General features: G+C 45.9%; 1 protein-coding gene across 3 annotated transcripts in view; it reads left to right on the top strand.

The window, feature by feature from the left end:
• spock1 (SPARC (osteonectin), cwcv and kazal like domains proteoglycan 1) overlaps window positions 1-26718 on the top strand; it is a 729362-nt gene that overhangs the window by 626292 nt on the left and 76352 nt on the right. For 2 of the 3 annotated variants that reach the window (XM_085995597.1, XM_085995595.1), the window contains exon 7: window positions 19656-19709. The exons of the other annotated variant lie outside the window; for it this stretch is intronic. In XM_085995597.1, coding sequence (XP_085851723.1) covers window positions 19656-19709 — 54 coding nt within the window. The remainder of the gene's footprint in view (window positions 1-19655; window positions 19710-26718) is intronic. 3 annotated transcript variants of the gene reach the window in all.

Genomic DNA, 26718 nt, shown 5'->3' with positions numbered 1-26718 from the left:
CTGTTGAGCTTCTTTAGCTGCCAATTCCATGGAAATACTGATTTCAATGGCCTCTGTAGTGTCAGATTACTCTCCGTTAATAGTCTCTTCTGTATGGCTTCAGTTCTCATACCAGACACTAGCCTGTCTCTTATAGTATCATTTAGCACGTCATTAAACTCACAGTGCTCTGATAGTCTTTTTAGTGCAGCTACAAACATGGTCACTGTTTCTCCTTCTTCCTGGTTATGCCTGTGGAACCTAAACCTCTCAGCTATGGTGTGGAGATGCCGGAGTTGGACTGGGGTGGACAAATGTAAGAAATCACACAACACCAGGTTATAGTCCAACAGCTTTATTTGAAATCACAAGCTTTCGGAGCGCTGCTCCTTCTTCAGGTGAAGTGGAGAAATGCATAAAGACACAGCTTATATAGTCAGAGAATCATGTCAGATGTTTACAGGTAACCTTTCCAACTGCCATTTATCGCACCTCGGCAGAGAGATAATCACAGCAGTCAAAGGTGTGAATGGTGTCCAAACAGGTCAGTCAGGGAAACATTACATCAAAGAACAATGGGTCAAATATTGCAGATGCTGGGGTCTGTATGAAAAACAAAAAAAGACAAAAAACTTTTTTTTGGCTGGAAATCACAGCAGGTCCAGCCGCATCTGTGTAGAGAGAACAAGCCAATGTCGACTCGAGTCTGGATGACCCTGCATCAGGTGGGGTTACATGTAGCGTGACATGAACCCAAGATCTCGGTTAAGGCCGTCCTCATGGGTGCGGAACTTGGCTATCAGTTTCTGCTCGATGATTTTGCGTTGTCGTGTGTCTCGAAGGCCACCTTGGAGAATGCTTACCCGAAGATCGGAGGCTGAATGTCCTTGACTGCTGAAGTGTTCCCCGACTGGGAGGGAACACTCCTGCCTGGTGATTGTTGCGCGGTGTCCGTTCATCCGTTGTCGCAGTGTCTGCATGGTCTCGCCGATGTACCATGCTCCGGGGCATCCTTTCCTGCAACGTATGAGGTAGACAACGTTGGCCGAGTCACATGAGTATGTACCATGTACCTGGTGGGTGGTGTCCTCACGTGTGATGATGGTATCTGTGTTGATGATCTGGCATGTCTTGCAGAGGTTGCTGTGGCAGGGTTGTGTGGTGTCGTGGCCGCTGTTCTCCTGGAAGCTGGGTAATTTGCTGCGAACGATGGTCTGTTTGAGGTTAGGCGGCTGTTTGAAAGCGAGTAGTGGAGGCGTGGGGATGGCCTTAGCGAGGTGTTCGTCGTCATCGACGACATGTTGAAGGCTGCGAAGAACATGGCGTAGTTTCTCCGCTCCGGGGAAGTACTGGACGACGAAGGGTACTCTGTTGGTTGTGTCCCGTGTTTGTCTTCTGAGGAGGTCTATGCGATTTTTCGCTGTGGCTCGTCGGAACTGTCGATCGACGAGTCGAGCGTCATATCCCGTTCTTACAAGGGCGTCTTTCAGTGTCTGTAGGTGTCCATCGCGTTCCTCCTCGTCTGACCAGATCCTGTGTATTCGCAGGGCTTGTCCATAGGGGATGGCTTCTTTAATGTGGTTAGGGTGGAAGCTGGAGAAGTGAAGCATCGTGAGGTTGTCCGTGGGCTTGCGGTAGAGTGAAGTGCTGAGGTGTCCGTCTTTGATGGAGATTCGTGTGTCCAGGAATGAGACTGATTCTGAGGAGTAGTCCATGGTGAGTTTGATGGTGGGATGGAACTTGTTGATGTTATCGTGTAGTCTTTTCAGTGATTCTTCGCCATGGGTCCATAGGAAGAAAATGTCGTCGATGTATCTGGTGTATAGCGTTGGTTGGAGATCCTGTGCAGCGAAGAAGTCTTGCTCGAACTTGTGCATGAAGATGTTTGCGTATTGGGGTGCGAATTTGGTCCCCATGGCTGTTCCGTGTGTTTGGGTAAAGAACTGGTTGTCGAAGGTGAAGACATTGTGGTCAAGGATGAAGCGGATGAGTTGTAGGATGGCATCTGGAGATTGGCTGTTGTTGGTGTTGAGTACTGAGGCTGTCGCAGCGATGCCGTCATCGTGGGGGATACTGGTGTAGAGTGCCGAGACGTCCATCGTGGCGAGGAGTGTTCCTGGTTCAACTGGTCCGTGGGTGCTGAGCTTCTGTAAGAAGTCTGTAGTGTCGCGACAGAAGCTGGGGGTTCCCTGTACGATGGGTTTCAGAATGCCCTCGACATATCCAGAGAGGTTCTCACACAGGGTTCCGTTGCCTGATGCGATAGGACGTCCAGGTGTGTTGGCTTTGTGTATCTTTGGGAGGCAGTAGAAGTCACCCACGTGGGGATTACGTGGGATGAGAGCATGTAGGATGCTTTGAAGGTCTGGATCGAAGGTTTTGATCAGTCTGTTGAGTTGGCGGGTGTGTTCTTTGGTCGGATCTGCGGGTAACTGTCTGTAGTGTTCCTGGTTGTCCAGTTGTCGGTATACTTCTTTGCAATAGTCCGTTCTGTTCTGTATGACGATGGCACCTCCTTTGTCTACTGGTTTGATGACGATGTTGCGGTTGGTCTTGAGAGCGTGGATGGCGTTGCGTTGTGCTCGGGTGACATTCTGGACTGTCTTGTGAGTGCGGCTGATGAATCTGGCATTGATGCATCTCCTGACAGCTTGAGCATACATGTCAAGCTTAGGGCAGCGACCCTCCAGACGGGTCCAATTTGACTCTTTCTTCTTCGGTCGCTGCACTGCGGATCCCTCTGTCTGCTGTTCCGGATCATTGATTGTCTCATTGGGTTCGCTGCTGACATCTTGGGATTTGTGGAAGAATTCCCGGAGCCTCATTCTCCTGATGAATTCCTCTGTGTCTGCCGCGAGACCGATGGGGTCCATTTTGGTGGTGGGGCAGAAATTGAGACCTCGGCTGAGAACTTCAATTTCGTCTGGTTGAAGGGTGTGGTCGGACAGGTTGACGATGGATTTCCCTGTGGTTTCAACCGTGGTACCGGGGGAGGCTTGGTTGCTGCTGCTGGTGATGCCAAGTTTCTCAAGCTTCCTGTTCTTGGTGTGCATGTAGGTAGCGTAGTTCCGTTGCCTTGTTTGTTTGGCGGTGTCTCGTAGCTGGTCTGCTGCGTCCTGAGCACAGGCTGAGAACATGGACTCCATCTCGGATTCGAGGTTGCGGCATCTGCTGTGGAGCTGGTGTACGAGATGGTTGAGGAGTGTGCGAGAGGTACGACGGCAGAGTCTCTCAGCGTAGTCTGTGTTGTAGGTCGACTTGAGTGGGTTAGTGATCTGTAGTCCTTTCGGGATCTTGTCTGCTTTCTTGCATCTCTGTAGAAACTTGATGTCTGTGTCGATATGCGCGATCTTCTTGGAGATCCTCTCCACTTTGAGCCGGCAGTTTGTGGTGTCGTACAGGGAACCCCCAGCTTCTGTCGCGACACTACAGACTTCTTACAGAAGCTCAGCACCCACGGACCAGTTGAACCAGGAACACTCCTCGCCACGATGGACGTCTCGGCACTCTACACCAGTATCCCCCACGATGACGGCATCGCTGCGACAGCCTCAGTACTCAACACCAACAACAGCCAATCTCCAGATGCCATCCTACAACTCATCCGCTTCATCCTTGACCACAATGTCTTCACCTTCGACAACCAGTTCTTTACCCAAACACACGGAACAGCCATGGGGACCAAATTCGCACCCCAATACGCAAACATCTTCATGCACAAGTTCGAGCAAGACTTCTTCGCTGCACAGGATCTCCAACCAACGCTATACACCAGATACATCGACGACATTTTCTTCCTATGGACCCACGGCGAAGAATCACTGAAAAGACTACACGATAACATCAACAAGTTCCATCCCACCATCAAACTCACCATGGACTACTCCTCAGAATCAGTCTCATTCCTGGACACACGAATCTCCATCAAAGACGGACCCCTCAGCACTTCACTCTACCGCAAGCCCACGGACAACCTCACGATGCTTCACTTCTCCAGCTTCCACCCTAACCACATTAAAGAAGCCATCCCCTATGGACAAGCCCTGCGAATACACAGGATCTGGTCAGACGAGGAGGAACGCGATGGACACCTACAGACACTGAAAGACGCCCTTGTAAGAACGGGATATGACGCTCGACTCGTCGATCGACAGTTCCGACGGGCCACAGCGAAAAATCGCATAGACCTCCTCAGAAGACAAACACGGGACACAACCAACAGAGTACCCTTCGTCGTCCAGTACTTCCCCGGAGCGGAGAAACTACGCCATGTTCTTCGCAGCCTTCAACATGTCATCGATGACGACGAACACCTCGCTAAGGCCATCCCCACGCCTCCACTACTCGCTTTCAAACAGCCGCCTAACCTCAAACAGACCATCGTTCGCAGCAAATTACCCAGCTTCCAGGAGAACAGCGACCACGACACCACACAACCCTGCCACAGCAACCTCTGCAAGACATGCCAGATCATCAACACAGATACCATCATCACACGTGAGGACACCACCCACCAGGTACATGGTACATACTCATGTGACTCGGCCAATGTTGTCTACCTCATACGTTGCAGGAAAGGATGCCCCGGAGCATGGTACATTGGCGAGACCATGCAGACACTGCGACAACGGATGAACGGACACCGCGCAACAATCACCAGGCAGGAGTGTTCCCTCCCAGTCGGGGAACACTTCAGCAGTCAAGGACATTCAGCCTCCGATCTTCGGGTAAGCATTCTCCAAGGTGGCCTTCGAGACACACGACAACGCAAAATCATCGAGCAGAAACTGATAGCCAAGTTCCGCACCCATGAGGACGGCCTTAACCGAGATCTTGGGTTCATGTCACGCTACATGTAACCCCACCTGATGCAGGGTCATCCAGACTCGAGTCGACATTGGCTTGTTCTCTCTACACAGATGCGGCTGGACCTGCTGTGATTTCCAGCCAAAAAAAAGTTTTTTGTCTTTTTTTGTTTTTCATACAGACCCCAGCATCTGCAATATTTGACCCATTGTTCTTTGATGTAATGTTTCCCTGACTGACCTGTTTGGACACCATTCACACCTTTGACTGCTGTGATTATCTCTCTGCCGAGGTGCGATAAATGGCAGTTGGAAAGGTTACCTGTAAACATCTGACATGATTCTCTGACTATATAAGCTGTGTCTTTATGCATTTCTCCACTTCACCTGAAGAAGGAGCAGCGCTCCGAAAGCTTGTGATTTCAAATAAAGCTGTTGGACTATAACCTGGTGTTGTGTGATTTCTTACATCTCTCAGCTATGACTAGGGGTTTAGGTGAAAAATGCCCTTTTAGTATCGCCACAATTTCGCTATATTGTTTAGTCCCTGGTTTATCTGGATGCACTAAAGTACGCAAAAGATTGAAAGTCTTTGGTCCCATCACACTTAACAATGTAGGTACTACCTTGTTCCCTCCAATGTCATTTGCTTGTGTGAAGTATTCAAATCGTTCTGTGTATGAGCTCCATTGTTCGACATTCTCATCAAACGGCCCAATGTTACCGATAATTCCAGCCATTTTCGTCTCTCAGGCTCCTAATTATCATTCACTAAGGATCCTTCCAATGTTGAACTCAACTAAAATCACTATCAGGTATTTAGTGCTTCAATTCACAGATCGTTTCACAGTTGAATAAATGTCCTTCCCAATTTACTCACTGCTTTTCCTCCCCTTCCTCAAGTCATTAGTCCATGGCAAAAATAACAGTTTTAAACACATAAAACCTGACTATCTTCCGCACAGCAGAGCCACGTAAGTTCAGACGTCCTCGTTGCCACTTTTGTTATGTCTCGAGTTTATAACCTTGCTTGTCTAACAATTAAAAGAGTACGCAGGAGACAGAGTTCAGTTACCAGCCAAATACAACATTCAAAATACACAACAACTTGTGCCTTGTAGATGGTGGAAAGGCTTTGGGGAGTCAGGAGGTGAGACACTCACCGCAGAATACCTAGCCTCTGACCTGCTCTTGTTGCTATTGTATTTATGTGGCTGGTCCAGTTAAGTTTCTGGTCAATGCCAGGATGTTGATGGTGGGGAATTTGGCGATGGTAATGCCGTTAATGTCAAGGGGCAGTGGTTAGACCCTTGCTTGTTGGAGATGGTCATTGACTGGCACTTGTGTGGCACGAATGTTACCTGCCACTTATCAGCCCAAGCCTGAATGTCATCCAGGTCTTGTTGCATGTGGTCATGGACAGCTTCATTATCTGAGGAGTTGTGAATGGCACTGAACACGGTGCAGTCATCAGCGAACATTCCCATTTCTGACCTTATGTTGGAGGGAAGGTCATTGTTGAAGCAGCTGAAGATGGTTGGGCTAGGACACTCCTCTGAGGAACTCCTGCAGCGATGTCCTGGGGTTGTGATGATTGACCTCCAACCACCACAACCATCTGCCTTTGTGCTAGGTATGACTCCAGCCAGTGCAGATCTATTCTCCATTGATAGCCATCTATTCTTCATAAAGACCATGTGCTCCTCTGAGTGGCGCAATAGCTGCTCCATGCAGGTGGCCATCCTATCCATGGAAGAGCCTACAGTCGCCATCGCTTGCGACACGGTGGTGCTCATGTTGGAGATGGACTCCCCCATTCTCTGAACATTTGCAGACATCACAGTCGCAAAACCTGTCAGAGCCCTCTGCACTTCTTCCTGTACCTCCAGGATCGCCCTCTTCCTGGAGGGCCCCCAAGGCTCAACCTCTGCATGCAGCTGAGCAGAGCTGGGAGCGTCCTGTGCCCTCTGACGAGAAGTCTCCACTGCTGTCCCTATCTCCACCATCTGCTCTTGCTCACTTGTGACTGATCCGGTGACAACACCTATCTCGCGTGGGACCCACTGAGGTGTGCGCCTCTGCGCTGGTGCTGGGTGCACTCATGTCTGGTGACACTGCGCCCTCAGAGGCTGGAGGCTTCACTGAGGAGTCGTCTTCCTCTTCCTCCTGGATGGTTGGGAGGGGGGAGGGCTCTTGATGGACCTGTGGGAGAGTAAAGAGATGAGTTAGATATGCCATATGAAGAATGGGTACAGATACCATCATGCACATGATGACCATTCAGTAGCTGATGACATTAGTCCCCATATGAGTGACTGATGTATGCCATGTAGCTGTATGACATGTAATTCTGTCACCAAGTTGCTGAGATGTCCCCGTCTCTCTGTCTCCCACCTCCAGCTGCTCGGCCACTCCCGATACTTCCAACGCAGTCTCCTCTGCTGTTGTGAGGGCGGCAAATGATGGAGGCCCACCTCCAATTCTGGCCCTCTCCCTCTTACTGTGGGCTCTATTTTCCTGCAAGGAGGGAAAGAGGAGAAGGTTGAGTGAGAGAGATGGAATGAGTGTAAGGAATGGATGGGTTACATCTTTAGAGGGAGACTATGATGGATTAGGGTGGCAATGCTGATGTGCCAAATAACTGCCTGAATCCATGAGGTTACAACTTAAAACGAAAGGCTTTTATTAAGTAAGAATCTTGGCATCAGGTTAACACAGGGCAACCATCATTCATCACCGACCCAGCCCTTATGAGTAAAACCCAGCTCTTATAAATAAGACTCACACCAATCAGGAGGATCCATAAAGGCGGAGCTAGGGAGGAACATTAGTGGTTACACCTGTAAAACATTTACAGACATTAACAAGTACAACAACAGACAATCCAGAACAGAGTTATTTCATCACATTCACCCCCTGCTATAGATTCAATCTGTCAGGAGGTATGATAGTCCTCTGGGAACGACGTAACTCTTGCCGAGGCTCCTCCCGGAGTATCAACTCCAGTTCATCCAAATTCCCAGAATCATCAGTGTTTTCCACACTGAGGGTTTGTGTCTCTGAAGGTCCAATACCACGATTAAAAACTCTACTCAGAGTCGAACTCTTTGAGCTCCAGCAGGTGCAAGATCTTTAATAGAGACCGTATCCTCTCGCCCATCCGGATATTGAATGTACGCATACTGGGGATTAGCATGAAGGAGTTGTACTTCCTCCACCAGTGGATCTGTCTTGTGGCCTCTCACATGTCTGCGCAACAGCACAGGGCCCGTGGTCGTCAACCATGTGGGTAACGATACTCCATTAGTAGCTTTTCTTGGAAAGCTAAACATCCTTTCATGATGGGTGGCATTCGTTGCTGTACACAAAAGAGACCTTATGGAATGCAGCACGTCTGGCAGGATACCCTGCCAGCGAGAGGTTGGCAAGCCTCGCGATTTCAGAGACAATACGATAGCCTGCCACACTGTCGCATTTTCTTTCTCGACCTGCCCATTACCACGAGGGCTATAGCTGATAGTTCTACTCGTTGCAATTCCTTTCGATAGCAAAAACTGTCGCAATTCTTCGCTCATAAAGGAAGAACCCCTATCACTATGTATATAGTTAGGCATGCCAAACAAAGAAAACAGTTGGCAGAGGCATTTAATTACAACAGCACTAGTCACATCCGGACAGGGGATAACAAAAGGGAACCGAGAGTACTCGTCTATAATATTAAGAAAATAGACATTACGGTCGCTCGATGGAAGGGGACCTTTAAAATCGAGACTCAAATGGTCGAGTTGCTTTAATAAGATGAGCTGGCTTGGATGGCTTATAGAAGCGAGGTTCGCATTCAGCACAAACACGACAGGTTCTGGTCATTGTCCGGACCTGCTCAATAGAGTAGGGTAGATTGTGGGACTTAATGAAGTGGTTCATTCTGGTAACCCCAGGGTGGCAGAGTGCATCGTGGAGACTTTGAAGCTTATCTATACCTAGACTAGCACATACTCCTCATGACAAAGCACCCGATGGCTCATTAAATACTCCAGGCCTGTACTGAATATCATAGTCATATGTTGACAGTTCTATTCGCCATCTTAAAATCTTATCATTTTTGATCTTGCCTCTCTGCTTAGTATTGAACATAAAGGCCACAGATCGCTGGTCAGTAATAAGCGTAAAACGTCGGCCAGCGAGATAATGTCTCCAATACCTGATTGCTTCGATAATCGCCGGCGCCTCCTTTTCCACTGAAGAATGTCGAACTTCTGGTCCTTGCAATGTACGAGAGAAGAAAGCTACTGGTCTACCAGCTTGGTTAAGAGTTGCTGCCAACGCAAAATCAGATGCATCACTTTCCACTTGAAAAGGGATCTTCTCATCCACGGCACATACCACTGCCTTCTCAATGTCCCGTTTGATATTAAGGAAAGCCTCCTGAGCTTCCGCCGATAGCGGAAAAGACGTCGACTTAATAAGAGGTTGGACTTTATCTGAGTAGCTAGCCATGCACTGGGCATAGTACGAAAAGAATCCCAGACACCTTCTTAAAGCTTTTACAGTGTGAGGTAAAGGTAATTCCTTAAGTGGGCGTAATCTTTCAGGATCTGGCCCGATTACCCCATTCTCCACAACGCAACCAAGAATACACAAACATGTAGTATTGAAGGTACACTTGTTTTCGTTGTAGGTCAGGTTTAACCTCTTTGCCATCTCTAGGAACTTCGTGAGACTTTGATCATGCTCCCATTGGTCACGCCCACAGATAGTAACATTGTCCAGGTACGGGAATGTTGCTTCCAATGCGTATTCATCCACCATACGATCCATCTCCCGTTGGAAGACGGATACCCCATTCGTCACTCCAAAGGGCACCCTAAGAAATTGATACAGGCGCCCATTAGCTTCAAAGGCCATATAAGGTCGGTCTTCTATTTTGATAGGGAGTTGATGGTAGGCAGACTTTAAATCAATGGTGGAGAACACGTGATACTGAGCTATCTGGTTCACCATCTCAGAAATACAAGGCAAAGGATAGGCATCCAATTGGGTATACAAGTTTATAGTCTGGCTATAATCGACCACAAGTCTTTTCTTTTCATTAGTTTTAACCACCACCACCTGGGCACGCCACGGGCTATTACTATGTTCGATGATTCCCTCCCATTGAAGCCTTTCCACTTCCTCTTTTATAAATATTTTATCTTCTGAACTATACCGTCAACTCTTAGTCGCTATAGGTCTACAATTAGGAGCAAGGTTCACGAACAAAGAAGGCGGACTTACTTTTAAAGTAGAAAGGCCGCAGACTGTGAGTGGAGGCTGAGACCCACCATACTTAAGGGTAACGCTCTCATGCTGACACTGGAAGTCCAAACCTAAAATTAAGTTCACACACGACTGAGGTAATATAAGAAGTTTAAAGTCCTTATACTCCGTATCCTTAACAATCAATGTGACTTTACAATATCCAGTTACCTCCGAAGTAAGGGACTTGGACGCCATCACAATTTCACTTCGAGTAGGATACACCTTCAATGAACAGGAGTTAACAAGGTTGGGATGTATAAAACTTTCAGTACTGCCACAGTCTATCAAACACCCAGTAGGATGACCATTAATCTTAATGTCCATCATAGATTTCGACAAGGAACATGGTATGGTCTGGTCAACCGTAACCGAGGCTAGAGTAAAACGATAGGTGGCAGCAGAGAAGACATCAGGTACAGTATTACCCTTACACACTTTACTAAAATGTCCCCGTTTCTTACATTTAAAACAAGTAGCCTCTCTGGCTGGGCATCTTTGCCTGGAGTGTTTAGGTTGGCCACGAAAATAACACTTAGACCCATGGGGTACAGCCGCAAAAGTAGGATTAAGTGGAGGCTCCATTGACGTTATGGATGCCTCCATACTCGGAACACACGAGGCTGAGAGAGACGCATGGGCTGATGCATACATTTCTAACTTCTTCTGGGCTACATCTAACGATCGAGCCGTAACAACGACTGTTTTTAAAACTAACGAGTCATTCTCGAGGAGCCTCTGTCTAATATAATTAGATCGAAGGCCAGATATGAAAGAATCACGGATGGCTTCTTCCTGATACAATATGGCAGAGACAGCCTTGTAGTTGCAATCCTTAGCCAAAGCCTTAAGATCCTGCAGAAAATCATCCAGGGATTCCTCGGGTAATTGCCTGCGAGTCGACAAAAGATACCTGGCGTATACTTCATTAACCGACTTAAGGTACTGGGCCTTAAGAACTGCAAGGGCCTCTTCATACGTAGTAATATCTTCAAATATAGAGTAAGTTTGATGACTTACCAAGTTGGTTAAAAGACCCAACTTGTTAACCATCGGATCGATCGATGCGATGAAGTATTCAAAACATCGAAGCCAATGCGTAAATTTCTTCGATGCATCTGCCGAATGGGGATCGATATCCAGATGCTCTGGTTTCAAAAACCGATCCATCTTCCAAAGTTGTTACTTAATAAAATTGATGTGCCAAATAACTGCTTGAATCCATGAGGTTACAACTTAAAACGAAAGGCTTTTATTAAGTAAGAATCTTGGCATCAAGTTAACACAGGGCAACCATCATTCATCACCGACCCAGCCCTTATGAGTAAAACCCAGCTCTTATAAATAAGACTCACACCAATCAGGAGGATCCATAAAGGTGGAGCTAGGGAGGAACATTAGTGGTTACACTTGTAAAACATTTACAGACATTAACAAGTACAACAACAGACAATCCAGAACACAGAGTTATTTCATCACAAATGCCAAGTGGCTTCCTTGTGTGTTGTTAGTTGGTATGATTGCATTAGGATGAGGGTGAGTGTGAGGGGTGGTTAGTTAGATGGGGATGTGATAATTTAGATAGACAGAGAGGGATGGGTGGAGGTGCAAGGTATGTTGGTGTGAGTAATGATGTGCAGAAGTAGGGATGGAAAGGCAGAGTGATGGGGATGTGATGAGAGGCACAGCAGGATGAAGTTGAGTGTGGCTTTGTACTCACCTTTCCTGATCTAATGAGATAATTGAAACATTTCCGGCACTGCTCCCAGGTCCTCCTGAACACATCCCTGCTTTTTTTGTCTCCTGGGGAGATCTCTTCTGCACATTGGAAGGGAAGAGGACCTCCCTATGTGCTCTGACTCCCTCCACAAGCATATGGAGGGAGTTATCGGAGAACCTGGGTGCAGCCCTCTGCCTCGGTGCAGTCATGTCTCCAAGTGTTTGGAGCAATCAAAGCCTCCAGTGCCATGATTGCACACTCCTTGGTGAACCTTCAAATGCAATGTGGCCATGGTTCCTTTAAATATCCTGGCTGAAAATGCATCATGGATGATGTCATCAGACTCGCACCATTTAATAGGGTCGGGTAATGTGCAGGGCGGGCATAGTCAATTTCTGCAGCGGGATGGAAGCAAGAACGGGGTCGCGACCCCCCACGCCGACTGCCCACACCCGACCCGCCCAGGTAAAGAAAATTCCGGCCATAGATTCCAATATGTAGTATGCCACAATAGATATATTTATGCAAAGTAAGAATTTGGTGTAGAGTACTGTGGTAGCACATGTGCAGCATTTTCAAAAGTTGAAATATAAAAGAACATACAGAGTATTTTTCACGCCGTCAATATTGGGGTATTTTAGGAAAATAAAATTGGAAAAAAAGTGATGAGCTACATGCTTCTAAATGTAGAAGATCTTCAGTTGTGATAGACTGCATCTGGATTTTATCTCAATAACCTTTTAAACATTTCGTTGTTAATTGTATGTTGTGTTCATTCCATTACTACACTTGACACCAACAATATCAGAATCTTTAGAGAAATAAGACAATTTGGGAAGTATTATCTCATTTCAGAAAGTCTTTAATCGCACCAATGAGAATAAAGGTCAAACTAATTTGCTTCTATTCTGTCATAAGTGACATTTCATAAAGTTCTTTCCTGTCACTTCACTTACTTTAAGATGAACGGAAAGCTTGGCAGTTGGTGATGTTTTAAATAGAATTGAGATGGCACATGCATTTGCCACAAGTAGTAAAGACTATTTAATAACTTTTACAATTTCATATTTTGCCCCTGTGAAACTTTTTTATATTTAGCTTTTCCTTTTGTCAGAATTCACCCCTCCTGAAAATGCGGACTTTAGTTGGAGCACAATCTCATGTCACCAGACAGTCCTCTGAGACTCTGCCAAAGTGGTCAGTCTTCATGTGTTGGCAGGCTATTGAACTGTGAGGGGCTTCACATTCAAGCCTAATTCTGTCCTCACCCAGCATCCCTCCACACACTTTCTGATGGGAGTTGCTGGATAATGATCAGGATTGGCAACCCTGGCTGATGTTTTTCCACCTCCGTACTCAAAACACTTGTAGTACTTCAATTTTCCCACTGGGATAGGCCAGCTCAGCACAGGCCAGAAATCAAACCTGCCTGCTTTGTCTTTTCAAGACTTTATTTTCAGAAATGTATTCTACAACAAATTAACTTATTTGTTTCCAAGTGTACATTAATATCTCTTTCCAATGAAATTTAAGGAATTCAAATTTGAAGAGGAATTTGCAGCTGTTGTACTCTTGCATTCTAAGTTGAAAGAATACTTTTTGGAAAAAGCAAAATACTATAGATGCTGGAAATCAGAAATAGAAACATAAAATGCTGGATACACTCAGCGGACCAGGCAACACCTATGGAGAGGGAAACATGGAGGTTAACGCTTCAGGTCGATGACCTTTATGTACACTTCAGTTTATTTACCGCAAGGGAAAATGCTCTTGTATTTAAGAGTCCGAAACCCCAACATTTCTGTTCAATTTTTCTTGAAAGGTTTTTGGGTTAAGTAAAGCTTTATTTGCTGTATTATTCTTTGTTCATAATTTCATCTACGTATTTGCTTTCTGCACATGTTTCCTTCAGTCTGTTGAGATCAAAGGCTGATGTTTGACAATGTAAATCTTTGTATTCCACTGCTACAATCTTTCTGATTGAATGATCTCTTTCACACAAATACTGAAATAAGCATGCCATGCATATGTAAGAAACCAAATTTCAACTTACCATTATTTAAAAGATGATTTATCATTGCATTTACAAGAAAGCCATTTACTCATTCCTAAGCTTGTGGTAGATTGATTATGGCTACTTTGAGTGGAAAAAGGCTAATTGCAGTATTGTACCATTAACTCATATATGTAACTCATGATGAAAACCTTTAAGTAATGTAGCAAACACGATTCATTCAAATAATTGAGGCAATATAGCATTAGAATTGCTTGAGTTTCAAGGTCACTTTCAACATAAACCCCAAACATTCTCATTTTCAAGGCAGTTTCTTGTTGTCCATCTTTACAGTCAAAGGTCAGCACCACTCTGGCTATCCGCCCACCCCTCCAGTGCCATCCTCAGGACTCCACCTCCTGTTGCTATTCCAGGGGCTGAACACCTCTGCATGCAGATGCAGGAATTGTCATGAGGTCGGGAATTCCCACCCACAATGTGCAGCATCATTCAATCCCTTGAAACAGCAGGAGTTGGATGTGGTAGGGAGGGGAGAGAAGAAAGCCGGAGGGTGCCAGTGTGAAGTGAGGGGGGAAAGAAAGTGTAAGCAGAAACGGAGTTGAGGAAAGAGCTATGCCAACATGAAATAGGGTGAGGGAAGAACAATGCCAGCTAAATGGAGGGGGGAGAATAATAGAGGTTTGCAGTACTAAAGGAGGACATTCAGCTGATTGTGGCTTTCCTGCCAGGCCAGCCAAGTGGGAAGAGGAGTCCAGGCCAGAAAAGTAGTTTTACTTTATTTGACTTTCCTCGTGGGGCCTTGCCTCAGGGCCCACAAGGGATGTTTAGGCCTCCCCTGCCCTCCGACCTACCTGTGTGGTGGGGACCATTCCTTTGGTGGATGTTTAGTGTGGTGGGTGGGCTGCCGATCAAGCGGACTGCTTTGTGGTGAAGAGGCTTTGGGGAGTCAGGAGATGAGCACTCGATGCAGAATACCCAGCCTCTGATCTGCTTTGGTAGCCACAGCATTTATGTGGCTGGTCCAGTTGAGTTTCTGGTCACTGGCGACCCCCAGGATGTTGATGGTAGGGGACTCGGCAATTGTAGTGCCATTGAATGTCAAGCAGAGGTTGTTAGACTCTCTCTTGTTGGAGATGGTCATTGCCTAGCACTTGTGTGGTACAAATGTTATATGCCACTTATCAGCCCAAGACTAGATGTTGTCCAGGTCTTGCTGCATATGGGCATGGACTGCTTCATTATCTATGGAAATGCAAATGGAACGGAACACTGCAATTACAGGTCCACAACCCCTTATCTGCAATTCTGAATTTTGAAAAGCTCTGAAAACCGAAAGTTTTTTCGTGGAGCGTCACTCGTGTGCACGACATGACCCGAGTGGCACCAAACATGACCCAACGCGGCCGATGCTTGACCCACGCAGGTGTGAGGCGTCAGTTGTGTCTCAGTGCTGCTACCAGTCACTCAGTGTGAATATTCATAAGGTTCGCTGCAGAAATATTGATGTGTTTGCTTACGGGGTGCTGCCCAGACCCCCGCTAGGGTGTTCCCGTAATACCGTTCTGAAATCTGAAAAATTCCGAATTCCGAAACACATCTGGCCCCAAGGGTTTCGGATAAGGGGTTGTGGACCTGTATCAGTGAACAGCCCCAATTCTGACCTTATGATGGAGGGAAAGTCATTGATGAAGCAGCTGAAGATATTTGGGCTGAGGGCGCTGCGCCTGTGTAAGATCCCAGAAGGGCCCTAGTTCTAAATGATTCCAAGTTGACCCATATTGGTGACAGTGATTAAACTTTATTCAGCACAAGCAAGACTTAATACATTACAGTATTCGAGCAGCAGTTTGCAGAGCATAATTGAGACTTATATTACCCCATTATGCCCTGGGTGAAAGTCACAACTGTGAGTAGGCTGCACCCTACATTTCTTGTCTCTCATCTCTCATCTGTCTCTCGGGTGTCAAGACCCCCTTATACCCTTACTCTCATTCAGAACCTATGGAGCCTTACTGAACCAATCACTAGCTTATACCCAACTCCCCAAAATCTAGTCATAAAGATGCCACATCCACAGCACCTTTGTTTACTCAGGTCCTGGTCTTACGACCCCCTTACATCATCTGTTTTTGACCATCAAGACTCATATCTGGGGTAGTTATGGCAACACAAAAGAAAATATCTCCATACTGTAGAGATACTGCACCCTTGCTGGTCCTGTGAAAAGCCTATGTATTAGCTCACTGCCAGACATCATAACATTCCAACACAGTTGCAACTACAACTGACCTTGGTTCCCACAGCTAGCTCCACTCTGTGCCTCATCCTTACCATTGGCTAATATCCATCATTCATTAATTCACCCAACAGCTTTCCTATTCGACTATAGCAGTCCTTTTTCTCACCCCAGGCTGTCTGGGTTACGGTTTAATCACAGACTTTTAATTATAGGCAAAGGGTTGCATGTCTCATATAATTCAGGTTACCATTGCATACAGTTAATGAATACAGACTTCTACATTGAATTCTTGCACACAATTATAAATCCATTACTGATGATTATAAGATACTAATGATAAAGATAGTAAAACAAGTATTCTAAAAGCCAACTAACCCATGATAATCTTACGCCTGAGGAACTCTTGCAGCGATGCCCTGGGGCTGAGATAATATGCTTCCAACAACCACAACCATCTTGCAGGTATGATTCCAGCCACTGGAGAGATTTCTCCTGATCCCTATTGACAAAGGTTTTACTAGGGCTCCTTGTTTACATACTGCCTTGATGTCAAGGGCAGTCACTCTCACCTCACCTCTGGAATTCAACTCTTTTGTCCATGTTTGGACCAAGGCTGTAATGAGGTCTGAAGCCGAGTGATCCTGGCGGAACCCAAACTGGGCATCAGTGAGCAGATTATTGGTGAGTAAGTGTTGCTGGATAGCACTGTTGACGACTTTCAAAATCACTTTGCTGCTGATTGAGAGTAGGCTGGTGGGTAGGTAATTGTCTGGGTTGAATTTGTCCTGCTTTTTGCAGACAGGACACACATGGGCAATTTTCACATTGCCAAGTAGATGCCAGTGTTGTAGCTGTACTGGAACAGCTTGGGTCGAGATGGGACTATTTCTGGAGCACAGGTCTTCAGTACTATAGCCAGGGTGTTGTTGGGGCCCATAACCTTTGCTGTATCCAGTGCGATCAGCCATTTCTTGATATCACGTGGAGTGAATCGAATTGTCTGGAGACAGGCATCTGTGATGGTGAGATCTCAGGAGGAAGCGGAAAAGGATCATCCACTCGGCACTTCTGGCTGAAGATGGTTGTGAATGCTTCAGCGTTGTCTTTCGCACTTATGTGCTGGGCTCCACCATCATTGAGGATGGGGATATTCATGGAGCAGCCTCCTTCCGTTAGTTGTTTAATTGTCCATCACCATTCACCACTGGATGTGGCAGGACTGCAGATCTTTGACCTGATCCGTTGGTTGTGGGATCATTTAGCTCTATCTATAGCAGGCTGCTTCTGCTGTTTAGCATGCATGTAGTCCTGTGTTGTAGCTTCACCAGGTTGGCATCTCATTTTCAGGTATACCCAGTGTTGCTCCTGGCATGCTCTTCTACACTCTTCATTGAACCAGGGTTGGTCACCTGGCTTGATGGGTAGAGTGAGGGATATGCCGGACCATGAGGTTACAGATTGTAGTGGAATACAATTCTGCTGCTGCTGATGGCCCACAGCGCCTCATGTATGCCCAGTTTTGAGATGCTAGATCTGTTCTTAATATGTCCCACTTAGCACAGTGGTAGTGCCACATGACACGATGGAGGGTGTCCTCAGTGTGAAAATGTGACTTGGTCTCCACAAGGACTGTGCAGTGGTCACTCTTACCAATACTGTTATGGACAGATGAACAGGTAGATTGATGAGGATGATGTCAAGTAGGTTTTTCCCTCATGTTGGTTCTCTCATTTCCTGTCGCAAACCCAGTCTGGCAGTTATGTCCTTCAGGACTCCGCCAGCTCGGTTAGTGGTGGTACTACCGAGCCACGCTTGATGATGGACATTCAGTCCCCACCCAGAGTATATCCTGTGTTAGTGCTTCCTCCAAGTTGTGTTCAACATGGAGGAGTACTGATTCATCAGCTGAGGGTGGGCAGTAGGTGGTAATCACCAGGAGGTTTCCTTGCCCATGTTTGACCTGAAGCCATGAGACTTCATAGCGTCATAAGGTTGAGGACTCCCAGGGCCACTCCCACCAGTCGGTATTCCACTGTGCCCCCACCTCTGGTGGGTTTGTCCAGCTGTTGGTACAGGACATACCCAGGGATGGTGATGGAGGAATCTGGGACATTGACTGAAAGTTATGATTCTGTGAGTATGACTATGTCAGGCTGTTACTTGACTAGTCTGTGGGACAGCTCTCCCAATTTTGGGACCAGTCCCCAGATGTTAGTGAGGATGATTTTGCAGGGCCGACTGGGTAGTGTGTGCCTTCGTCATTGTCAATGCTTAGTTCGCAGCCAAATGGTTCGTCTGCTTTTATTCTTCTGCTTCCTTTTTGTAGCGGTTTGTGGGATTGGAGTCACATATAGGCCAGACAGGTAAGGATGGCAAGTTTCCTTCCCTAAAGGGTATTAGTGAACCAGTTGGGTTTTTAGGACAATCTTGGCAGCTTCATGGTCACTTTTATTGATACCAGCTTTTTATTCCAGATTTATTAATTTTTTTAACTGAATTCAAATTCACGAACTGCCATGTGGGATTTGAACTCATGTTCTCTGGGTTATTCATCCAGGCCTCTGGATTACTAGACCAATAACATTACCACTATGGTACCACTCCTGTTACCATTCCTGCCAGCCGGCACTGTGCTTCTGCTCATCGGCCAGCTGCCACTTTCCGCTGGTTTCAGCCGCGAGACAGACTGAGGCTATGCCGATGAGGCCCAGGTGTTAAAATTTCCTGTGTGTCTCACTGCTGAGGTCCAGAGGGTTTGTCGGCCTTCTCAGCCCCCACCCACCTGGACAGATGTGGGAAATCACGGAATTTAAGGATATTGCCAACATAAGGTGCACCAGGCATGGTGGAAGGTTGGGTATACCTGCAACTTAAGTTATGACAGGCCCATAATCCCACTGTGTATTCAAAGTAACAACTTATCATAGGCCAATATTCTGGGCTATTTTCGAGTTGTCTGTATTTTTTAAAGCGGTTGGTCAGCATTTGCTAGTTTTTCAGGTTGGTGTACATGCATTTAATGCTTATACGTTGCACTTCAATTGGAGTGAAATTGAAGGAAACCTTTGTGATATTACTTAAGAAAAGTTTATTCTCCTGAATTATATTGATAATAATATCAAATAAATTAGCCGTGGTTAATCTGTACTGATTTTACAATACCTCAGTTCATAAATAATTTTAATGCTAATGAATATGGTTAAAATTAATTTCATGATACTTGCCGTGAGGAGCATCTCAAGTAATTTTAACACGATTCTCAAAGTACCAGTCAACTGACTTACAGGAACAAAGAATGTCCACATCTGCCATTAGTTTTGCACTTTATTCTTTTTAATAAATGTTCCAAGAAGCATTGTCATTTTACCTTGAAAAATGAATGCAAAATGTACCATCGTTTAGAGTCACGTATGTAACCTTTAATTACTTTGTGGTGTGCACAGTGTATTTTGAACTGGTATATTTCTCTCTATAAATTAAATTGATCCTACATTTTAGTAAAAGAAGTAAAGCTATGTAACGCAAAAAAAAGCACAATATCTGGCTGTCTGAAATTCATTTCATGCTCCCCTATTCATTTTTTGGTATTTGGTTCTCCTTTAGATGGGATCAAAACCCGAATTGAAGGCAGAGATACAAATCGTTCAACTTTAAGAGGTAACCAGATGAAATTGTCAATTCTCTGTCTGTTAACATATCAACTAAGCGCTAATTAACTTACAGTAATATTGATTAATGCATAGCAGGAATGGATAATACATCAGACAGTCAAATGTGCAGATTAATAGAGAAGTCCATTAGTTACCAAATTATCAAGTTCATTGTTGACGCTCTGCAATGCCTTCAATTAATAAGCATAGTAGCCTGACCCTGGCCCATTTTCCTCAGTCAGGGTCATTAGTTCTGCAGGCTGTGCTCCTGGCGAGATCGCCATCATCAAGGGGAAGTCTGCCACTTCCCGGGGTGGGGGAGATATGACAGTGCTTCAGCAGGACACCCACTGCAGCACCAGAAGAGGAGAAGCCTGAATTTAAGGGGCAGCGGAGCCACAAAAATCTATTGACAATTTAATTTTAGGCTTTGGACCGCGCCACAGTCTAAAAAAAGGTCTGTTTTTGGGGCCTGAGGAGAGGGAGAGGTCCCCACTCATAGGCTTTCCCCCATAAAAAGTGGCAACCTCCACCACTGCCACTGGGGCTAGTGACAGTAGTGATGGATGGCAGGGAAAATTAGGTGGGTTTCTGGCACCAACTCACCACTGCAACTTGCATGTGTCAGTGTGGTCAAGGGGTACCCAGTCACCTTCCCTGTTGGAACAAAATGAGGAAAATCCACAATGGTGCTGTTCGGGGGAGAAATGCGGTGGTAACAAAGAAAGAAAGAGCATCCATTTGTATAACCCCTTTCAAGTCCTCAGGACATCGCATAGTGCGTTACAGCCAGTCAATTGATTTGAAGTGTAGTCACTGTTATTAAGAGGTAGATTTTCCTGGAGTCGTCAGGCGGGGTTTCAGGCATGTGGGGGGAGGGAAAATCCTGATTTTGGGGGTCCCGACACCATCCCGCCCAAAACCCACCTCCACGTAAGTTTCAGGAGAGGCGGGTACCCGCCCCCGCACTGAGACCCGCCGACCTGAGGCGGGAAGGGATTAGTGCCAATTAACTGCCTGTTAACAGGTAGTTAACAGGCAGTTTTTAGCCTAATCCCTATTTTGAGGGGTGTCGTGTGGGATTCCCGACAGCTCCAAACCACGCCAGGTTAGAGGAGTCGGGCTGTCGGGTTGAAGGACTTGGAGGGGTCGCGATGTCGGTGTTCAGGTGAGTGATGGGTGCATGAGTGCAAAGGTAAGTGTGTTTGGTGTGTCTAAAGTCTGTAAAGAAGTTTAAATTACCTGTACTTACCTTAACAGCCTTTCTTCCTCTAGGTTTCGGGAGTCCATCACTCAGCCGGCACTGAAAGCAAAATGGCTGCGAGCTGTCAAAAGTGACAGCCTTCAGCTTTCATTGCCGGTGACAGTTCTAACTGAGTCTGTGTAGAAGGACTCAGGGGTTAGAAGTCAGACTGTCAGTGTTTGACAGCTTCAAACAGCTGTGAAACACTGATATTTCATCTGCCAAGACCTCTTGACAGATGAAATTTCAGTCTGTGACATCACCTGTTGCCGGGTGGCCCTTAATTGGCCTGCTGAGCCCGCTGGGCGGGCTTAACAAGGTCAATCAAGGGAAAATCACGTGGATTGGCCGAACGTCGATGTAGGCGGGACTAAAACCTGAAAGTAATCCCGCCTCCTTCCCAACAGCTTTAGGAAAATCGACCCCTAAGTAGCAGCCAGTTTACACACAGCAAGGTCTCACAGACAACAATAAGATACATGACTATTAATCAATTCGATGTGTTGATTGAGGGATAACTGTTGGCCAGGATACCGAAGGAACTCCCTTGCTCTTTTTCAATTAGAACAATGGCATCTTTAATGTTCACCTGAATAGGCAGATGGCACCTCATGTAACGTCTCATCTAAAAGATGGTACCTCTGATAATGCAGCATCATAAGAACATAAGAACATAAGAAATAGGAGCAGGAGTAGGCCAATCGGCCCCTCGAGCCTGCTCCGCCATTCAATAAGATCATGGCTGATCTGATCCTAACCGCCAATCCACTATCCCAGAACCATCTCCTGAATCTAACAGAATTAGACACACGAAATAGGAGCAGGATCAGGCTACACGGCCCCTGGGCCCGCTCCGCTACCCACAGGGCCATGACCAATCCGAACCTAGACTCATGTCCAATTTCCTGCCCGCTCCCCGTAACCTTTAATTCCCTTTACTTCTAGGAAACTGTCTATTTCTGTTTTAAATTTATGTAATGATGTAGCTTCTACAGCTTTTTGGGGCAGCATATTCCATGGACCTACCACACTCTGAGTGAAGTAGTTCCTCCTCATCTCAGTTTTGAAAGAGCAGCCCCTTATTCTAAGACTATGCCCCCTAGTTCTAGTTTCACCCATCATCGGGAACATCTTCCCCGCATCCACCCGATCCAGCCCCTTCACAATCTTATATGTTTCAATGAGATCGCCTCTCATTCTTCTGAACTCCAATGAGTAGAGTCCCAATCTACTCAACCTCTCCTCATATGTCCATCCCCTCATCCCCGGGATTAACCGAGTGAACCTTCTTTGTACTGACTCGAGAGCAAGTATGTCCTTTCTTAAGTATGGACACCAAAACTGTACGCAGTATTCCAGGTGCGGTCTCACCAATACCTTGTACAACTGAAGCAATACCTCCCTATTTTTATATTCTATCCCCCTAGCAATGAAAGCCAACATTCCATTGGGCTTCTTAATCACTTGCTGCACCTGCATACTAACCTTTTGAGTTTCGTGCACCAGGACCCCCAGATCCCTTTGTACTTCAGTACTTTCCAGTTTCTTGCCATTAAGATAATAACTTGCTCTATGATTTTTCCTGCCAAAGTGCATAACCTCACACTTTCCAGTATTGTATTCCATCTGCCAAATCTCTGCCCACTTACTTAGCCTGTCTATGTCCCCTTGCAGGTTTTTTATGTCCTCCTCACTCACTACTTTCCCTCCCATCTTAGTATCATCTGCAAACTTTGATATGTTACACTCGGTCCCCTCCTCCAAATCGTTAATATAGATTGTAAAGAGTTGGGGACCCAGCACTGACCCCTGCGGAACACCACTAGTTACTGATTGCCAGTCTGAGAATGAACCATTTATCCCAACTCTCTGCCTTCTGTTAGATAGCCAATCCTCTACCCATGCCAGAATATTACCCCCAATCCCCTGATTTTTTATCTTAAGCAATAATCTTTTGTGTGGCACCTTGTCAAATGCCTTTTGGAAGTCTAAATACACTACGTCCACTGGTTCCCCTTTATCCACCCTATACGTTACTTCCTCAAAGAACTCCAGCAAATTTGTCAAACATGACTTCCCCTTCATAAAACCATGCTGACTTTGTCCTATTAAATTATGATTATCCAAATGTCCTGTTACTGTCTCCTTAATAATGGACTCCAAAATTTTACCTACCACAGATGTTAGGCTAACCGGTCTATAGTTTCCAGCCTTCTGTCTACTGCCCTTTTTAAATAAGGGTGTTACATTAGTAGTTTTCCAGTCTGCCGGGACCTTTGCCGAGTCCAGGGAGTTTTGGAAAATTATTACCAATGCATCCACAATCCCTACCGCCACTTCCCTCAAGACCCTAGGATGTAAGCCATCAGGTCCAGGTGATTTATCCGCCTTGAGTCCCATTATTTTACCGAGTACCACTTCCTTAGTGATTTTGATCGTGTTTAGCTCCTCCCCCCCCTTTAGCCCCCTGTTTGTCCAGTGTTGGGATATTGTTAGTGTCTTCTACTGTAAAGCCTGATGTAAAATATTCATTCAGTGTTTTTGCCATCTCCATATTTCCCACCATTAATTTCCCGGTCTCATCCTCTAAGGGACCAACATTTACTTTAGCCACCCTTTTTCTTTTTATATAACTATAAAAACTCTTACTATCTGTTTTTATGTTTTTTGCTAATTTACTTTCATAATCTATCTTCCCTTTCTTAATCAATCTTTTTGTTATTTTTTGCTGTCTTTTAAAGTTTTCCCAATCCTCTATCCTCCCACTAGATTTAGCTACCTTATATGCCCTTGTTTTTAGTCGAATACTATCCTTAATTTCTTTACTTAGCCATGGATGGCTGTCTTTTCTTTTACACCCTTTTCGCTGGAGTGTCAGTCTAGATTATGTGCTCAAGTCCTTGGAGTGGGGCTTGAACCCACAACCTTCTGACTTAGAGATGAGAGCGTTACCACTGGGTCAATCTCCCCATTCAATTTTCCTCAATTTTCTACTGCTGTATCTTCAATTTTAGATGGCATGGTAGAGAAAAATCCAGACCAGTATGTATTAAACGGAAAATTTACATACCTGACAAGCTTTGGTATTAAGATTTATAATCATACCCTCCTTCATCAATTTACATCCATTAATGGCGTAAAATTTAAATGGCATCTCAGTTTAAAAGCAAAATGTTCTACTTTGGAAATGCTTGGTTACACAAACAAATGTGAAAGGAAAAATGGATTCTGAGAAAATGGAATGTGGTATTGTAATCAATCCCTCAGGGTAATATATTAAACTCATCTACCAGATATGGAGTTGAAACCATAATAAGAACCCAAAAACAATAGGAACATAACAAATATCACGATGATATGAATTATTTTTAAATTTTTCTCTTGTCTGAAGGAGGGACAAGGACACAACTGTGCTGTTAATTAGTTGTGATCTCTTATTCTGTTCTTGTCATCCTGCTCTGCAGTCTTGGGCCCTATTTATTAACTTTTCCTTTCATTGTTGTCAGTGTAGTTACTGGAGTAACATAGAAAACCCCAAACTTGTTCCAACACCATATACAAGATTCAATTTAATATTTTGTGTATCAAGGTATTTGTTTTCAATCAAGTTTTTTGTTTGTTCATAAATTTCTACTTTGGCTTCCCATTTAAATAATTTTCAGCAGTTGGAATATTCCAATGTAAGTGATAGCAATTCTTAGACCCGAACATTCATAGCACGTGATCTCAGCAGTTATCTCAGCTGTTCTCCCATTCTACTCCCTCAGTGCCCTCCACCACTGACACGGCGGAGTATGCAGGTTCATAGTGAGGGCACTTAACTTGCATGGGGTCAGCAGGTGGCACTATGTTTGGAGTTTCAGTAGTTTGTGTAGATGGGAGCAGAAAGTTGCAAAGTGACATAGGCAGATTAAGCAAGTGAGCAAAACGGTGGCAGATGGAGTTCAATGTGGGTACTCTGGCACCCAGAAGAGCAGATATAGGACATTGAACAACGGACTACCACAGTGTTCTGTCCTGGCACCCGTATTATTCAACATTTACACCAGTGATAACAGCAGAAAATGCTGGAAAAACTCAGCAGGCCAGGCAACATCCGTGGAGAGAAATTAGAGTCAACGTTTCGGGTCAAAACCCTTTGTCAAGACTGAAGAGGCACAGGAAATGAAATAGATTAAGAGGCCGGGCTGGGAGAGAACAAAAGAGAAGAAGAGACATTAAGAGGTATTCAAAACGAGATGAGATGGTGATAGGACTAGTGGAGACAAAAGACAGCTCTGGATTAGGTGTGAAATGCGCTGGCAGAATGGGAGACAGCTGCCATGTGGGAGAGAGAAAAAAAAGAAAGGGGGGTGGGGAAAGGCCAAAACAAAGGTGTGGATAAAAAATATAAGTAAAAATGTAATAGGAGCCGAGGTTATGATCTGAAATTGTTGAACTCAATATTGAGTGCGGAAGGCTGTAAAGTGCCTAATCGGAAGATGAGGTGCTGTTCCTCGAGTTTACGTTGAGCTTCCGTGGAACAATGCAAGAGGCCAAGGACAGTGAGGTCCGAGTGGGAATGGGGCGGTGAATTAAAATGACAGGCGACCGGAAGCTCGGGGTCACCCTTACGGACTGAACGGAGGTGTTCCGCAAAGCGGTCACCCAATCTGCGTTTGGTCTCCCCAATGTAGAGGAGACCGCATCGTGAGCAGCGAATACAGTATACTAGATTGCAAGAAGTACAAGTAAATCGCTGTTTCACCTGGAAGGGGTGTTTGGGGCCCTGGATAGTGGGAAGGGGGGAGGTATAAGGGCAGGTGTTACATCTCCTGTGCTTGCACGGGAAGGTGCCAGGCGAAGGGGAAGGGGTGCTGGGGGTGATAGAGGAGTGGACTAGGGTGTCTCGGAGGGAGCGGTCCCTACGGAATGCTGAAAGGGGAGGGGAGGGGAAGATGCGTTTGGTGGTGGGATCACTTTGGAGGTGACGGAAATGGCGGAGGATGATCCGTTGAATGTGGAGGCTGGTGGGGTGAAAGGTGAGGACAAGGGGAACCCTATCGTGGTTCCGGGAGGGAGGGGCAGGGGTGAGGGCAGAAGTGCGGGAGATAGAACGGACACGGTCGAGGGCCATGTCAACCAAGGTAGAGGGGAAGCCTCAGTTGAGGGAAAAGGAAGACATGTCGGAAGCACTGGTGTGGAAGGTGGCATCGTCGGAGCAGATGCGGTACAGACGGAGAAACTGGGAGAATGGAATAGAGTCCTTACAGGAGGCGGGGTGGGAGGAAGTGTCGTCCAGGTAGCTGTGGGAGTCAGTGGGCTTGTAGTGAATGTTGGTCAATAACCTATCCCCAGAGATGGAGATGGAGAAGTCGAGGAAGGGAAGGGAAGAGACAGAAATGGACCATGTGAAGGTGAGGGAAGGGTGGAAATTGGAGGCAAAGTGAATTATATTATCTAGTTCAGGGCGAGAGCAGGAAACGACACCGATACAGTCATCAATGTATCGGAAAAAGAGGTGAGGGAGGGGACCCGAGTAGGAAACAGAGTCCCGCAAGTTTGTATACGCTGATGACATTGCCTTGGCCATGCAAAACATGAATCTGTCCATCACCGAAGAGACCTTGACCAGTGATTTACAGTGGATGGAGGCCTACTTCCACCGATGGTGACGTCAGCCAAATCCGCAAAAGACTGTCACCTCGACATTCCACCTCAACACCCATCAAGCAACCCAAGCTTTGAAAGTCTCCTTTTGCAGCATAGAGGTAAACCGTGCCAAAAAACCCTC

This window comes from Somniosus microcephalus, chromosome 8 (assembly GCF_052327205.1).
Source record: "Somniosus microcephalus isolate GS21.2 chromosome 8, FLI_Smic_1.0, whole genome shotgun sequence".
NCBI lineage: Eukaryota > Metazoa > Chordata > Chondrichthyes > Squaliformes > Somniosidae > Somniosus > Somniosus microcephalus.
The sequence above is the reverse complement of the archived record's forward strand: the minus strand, read 5'-3'. Positions and strand labels throughout refer to the sequence as shown.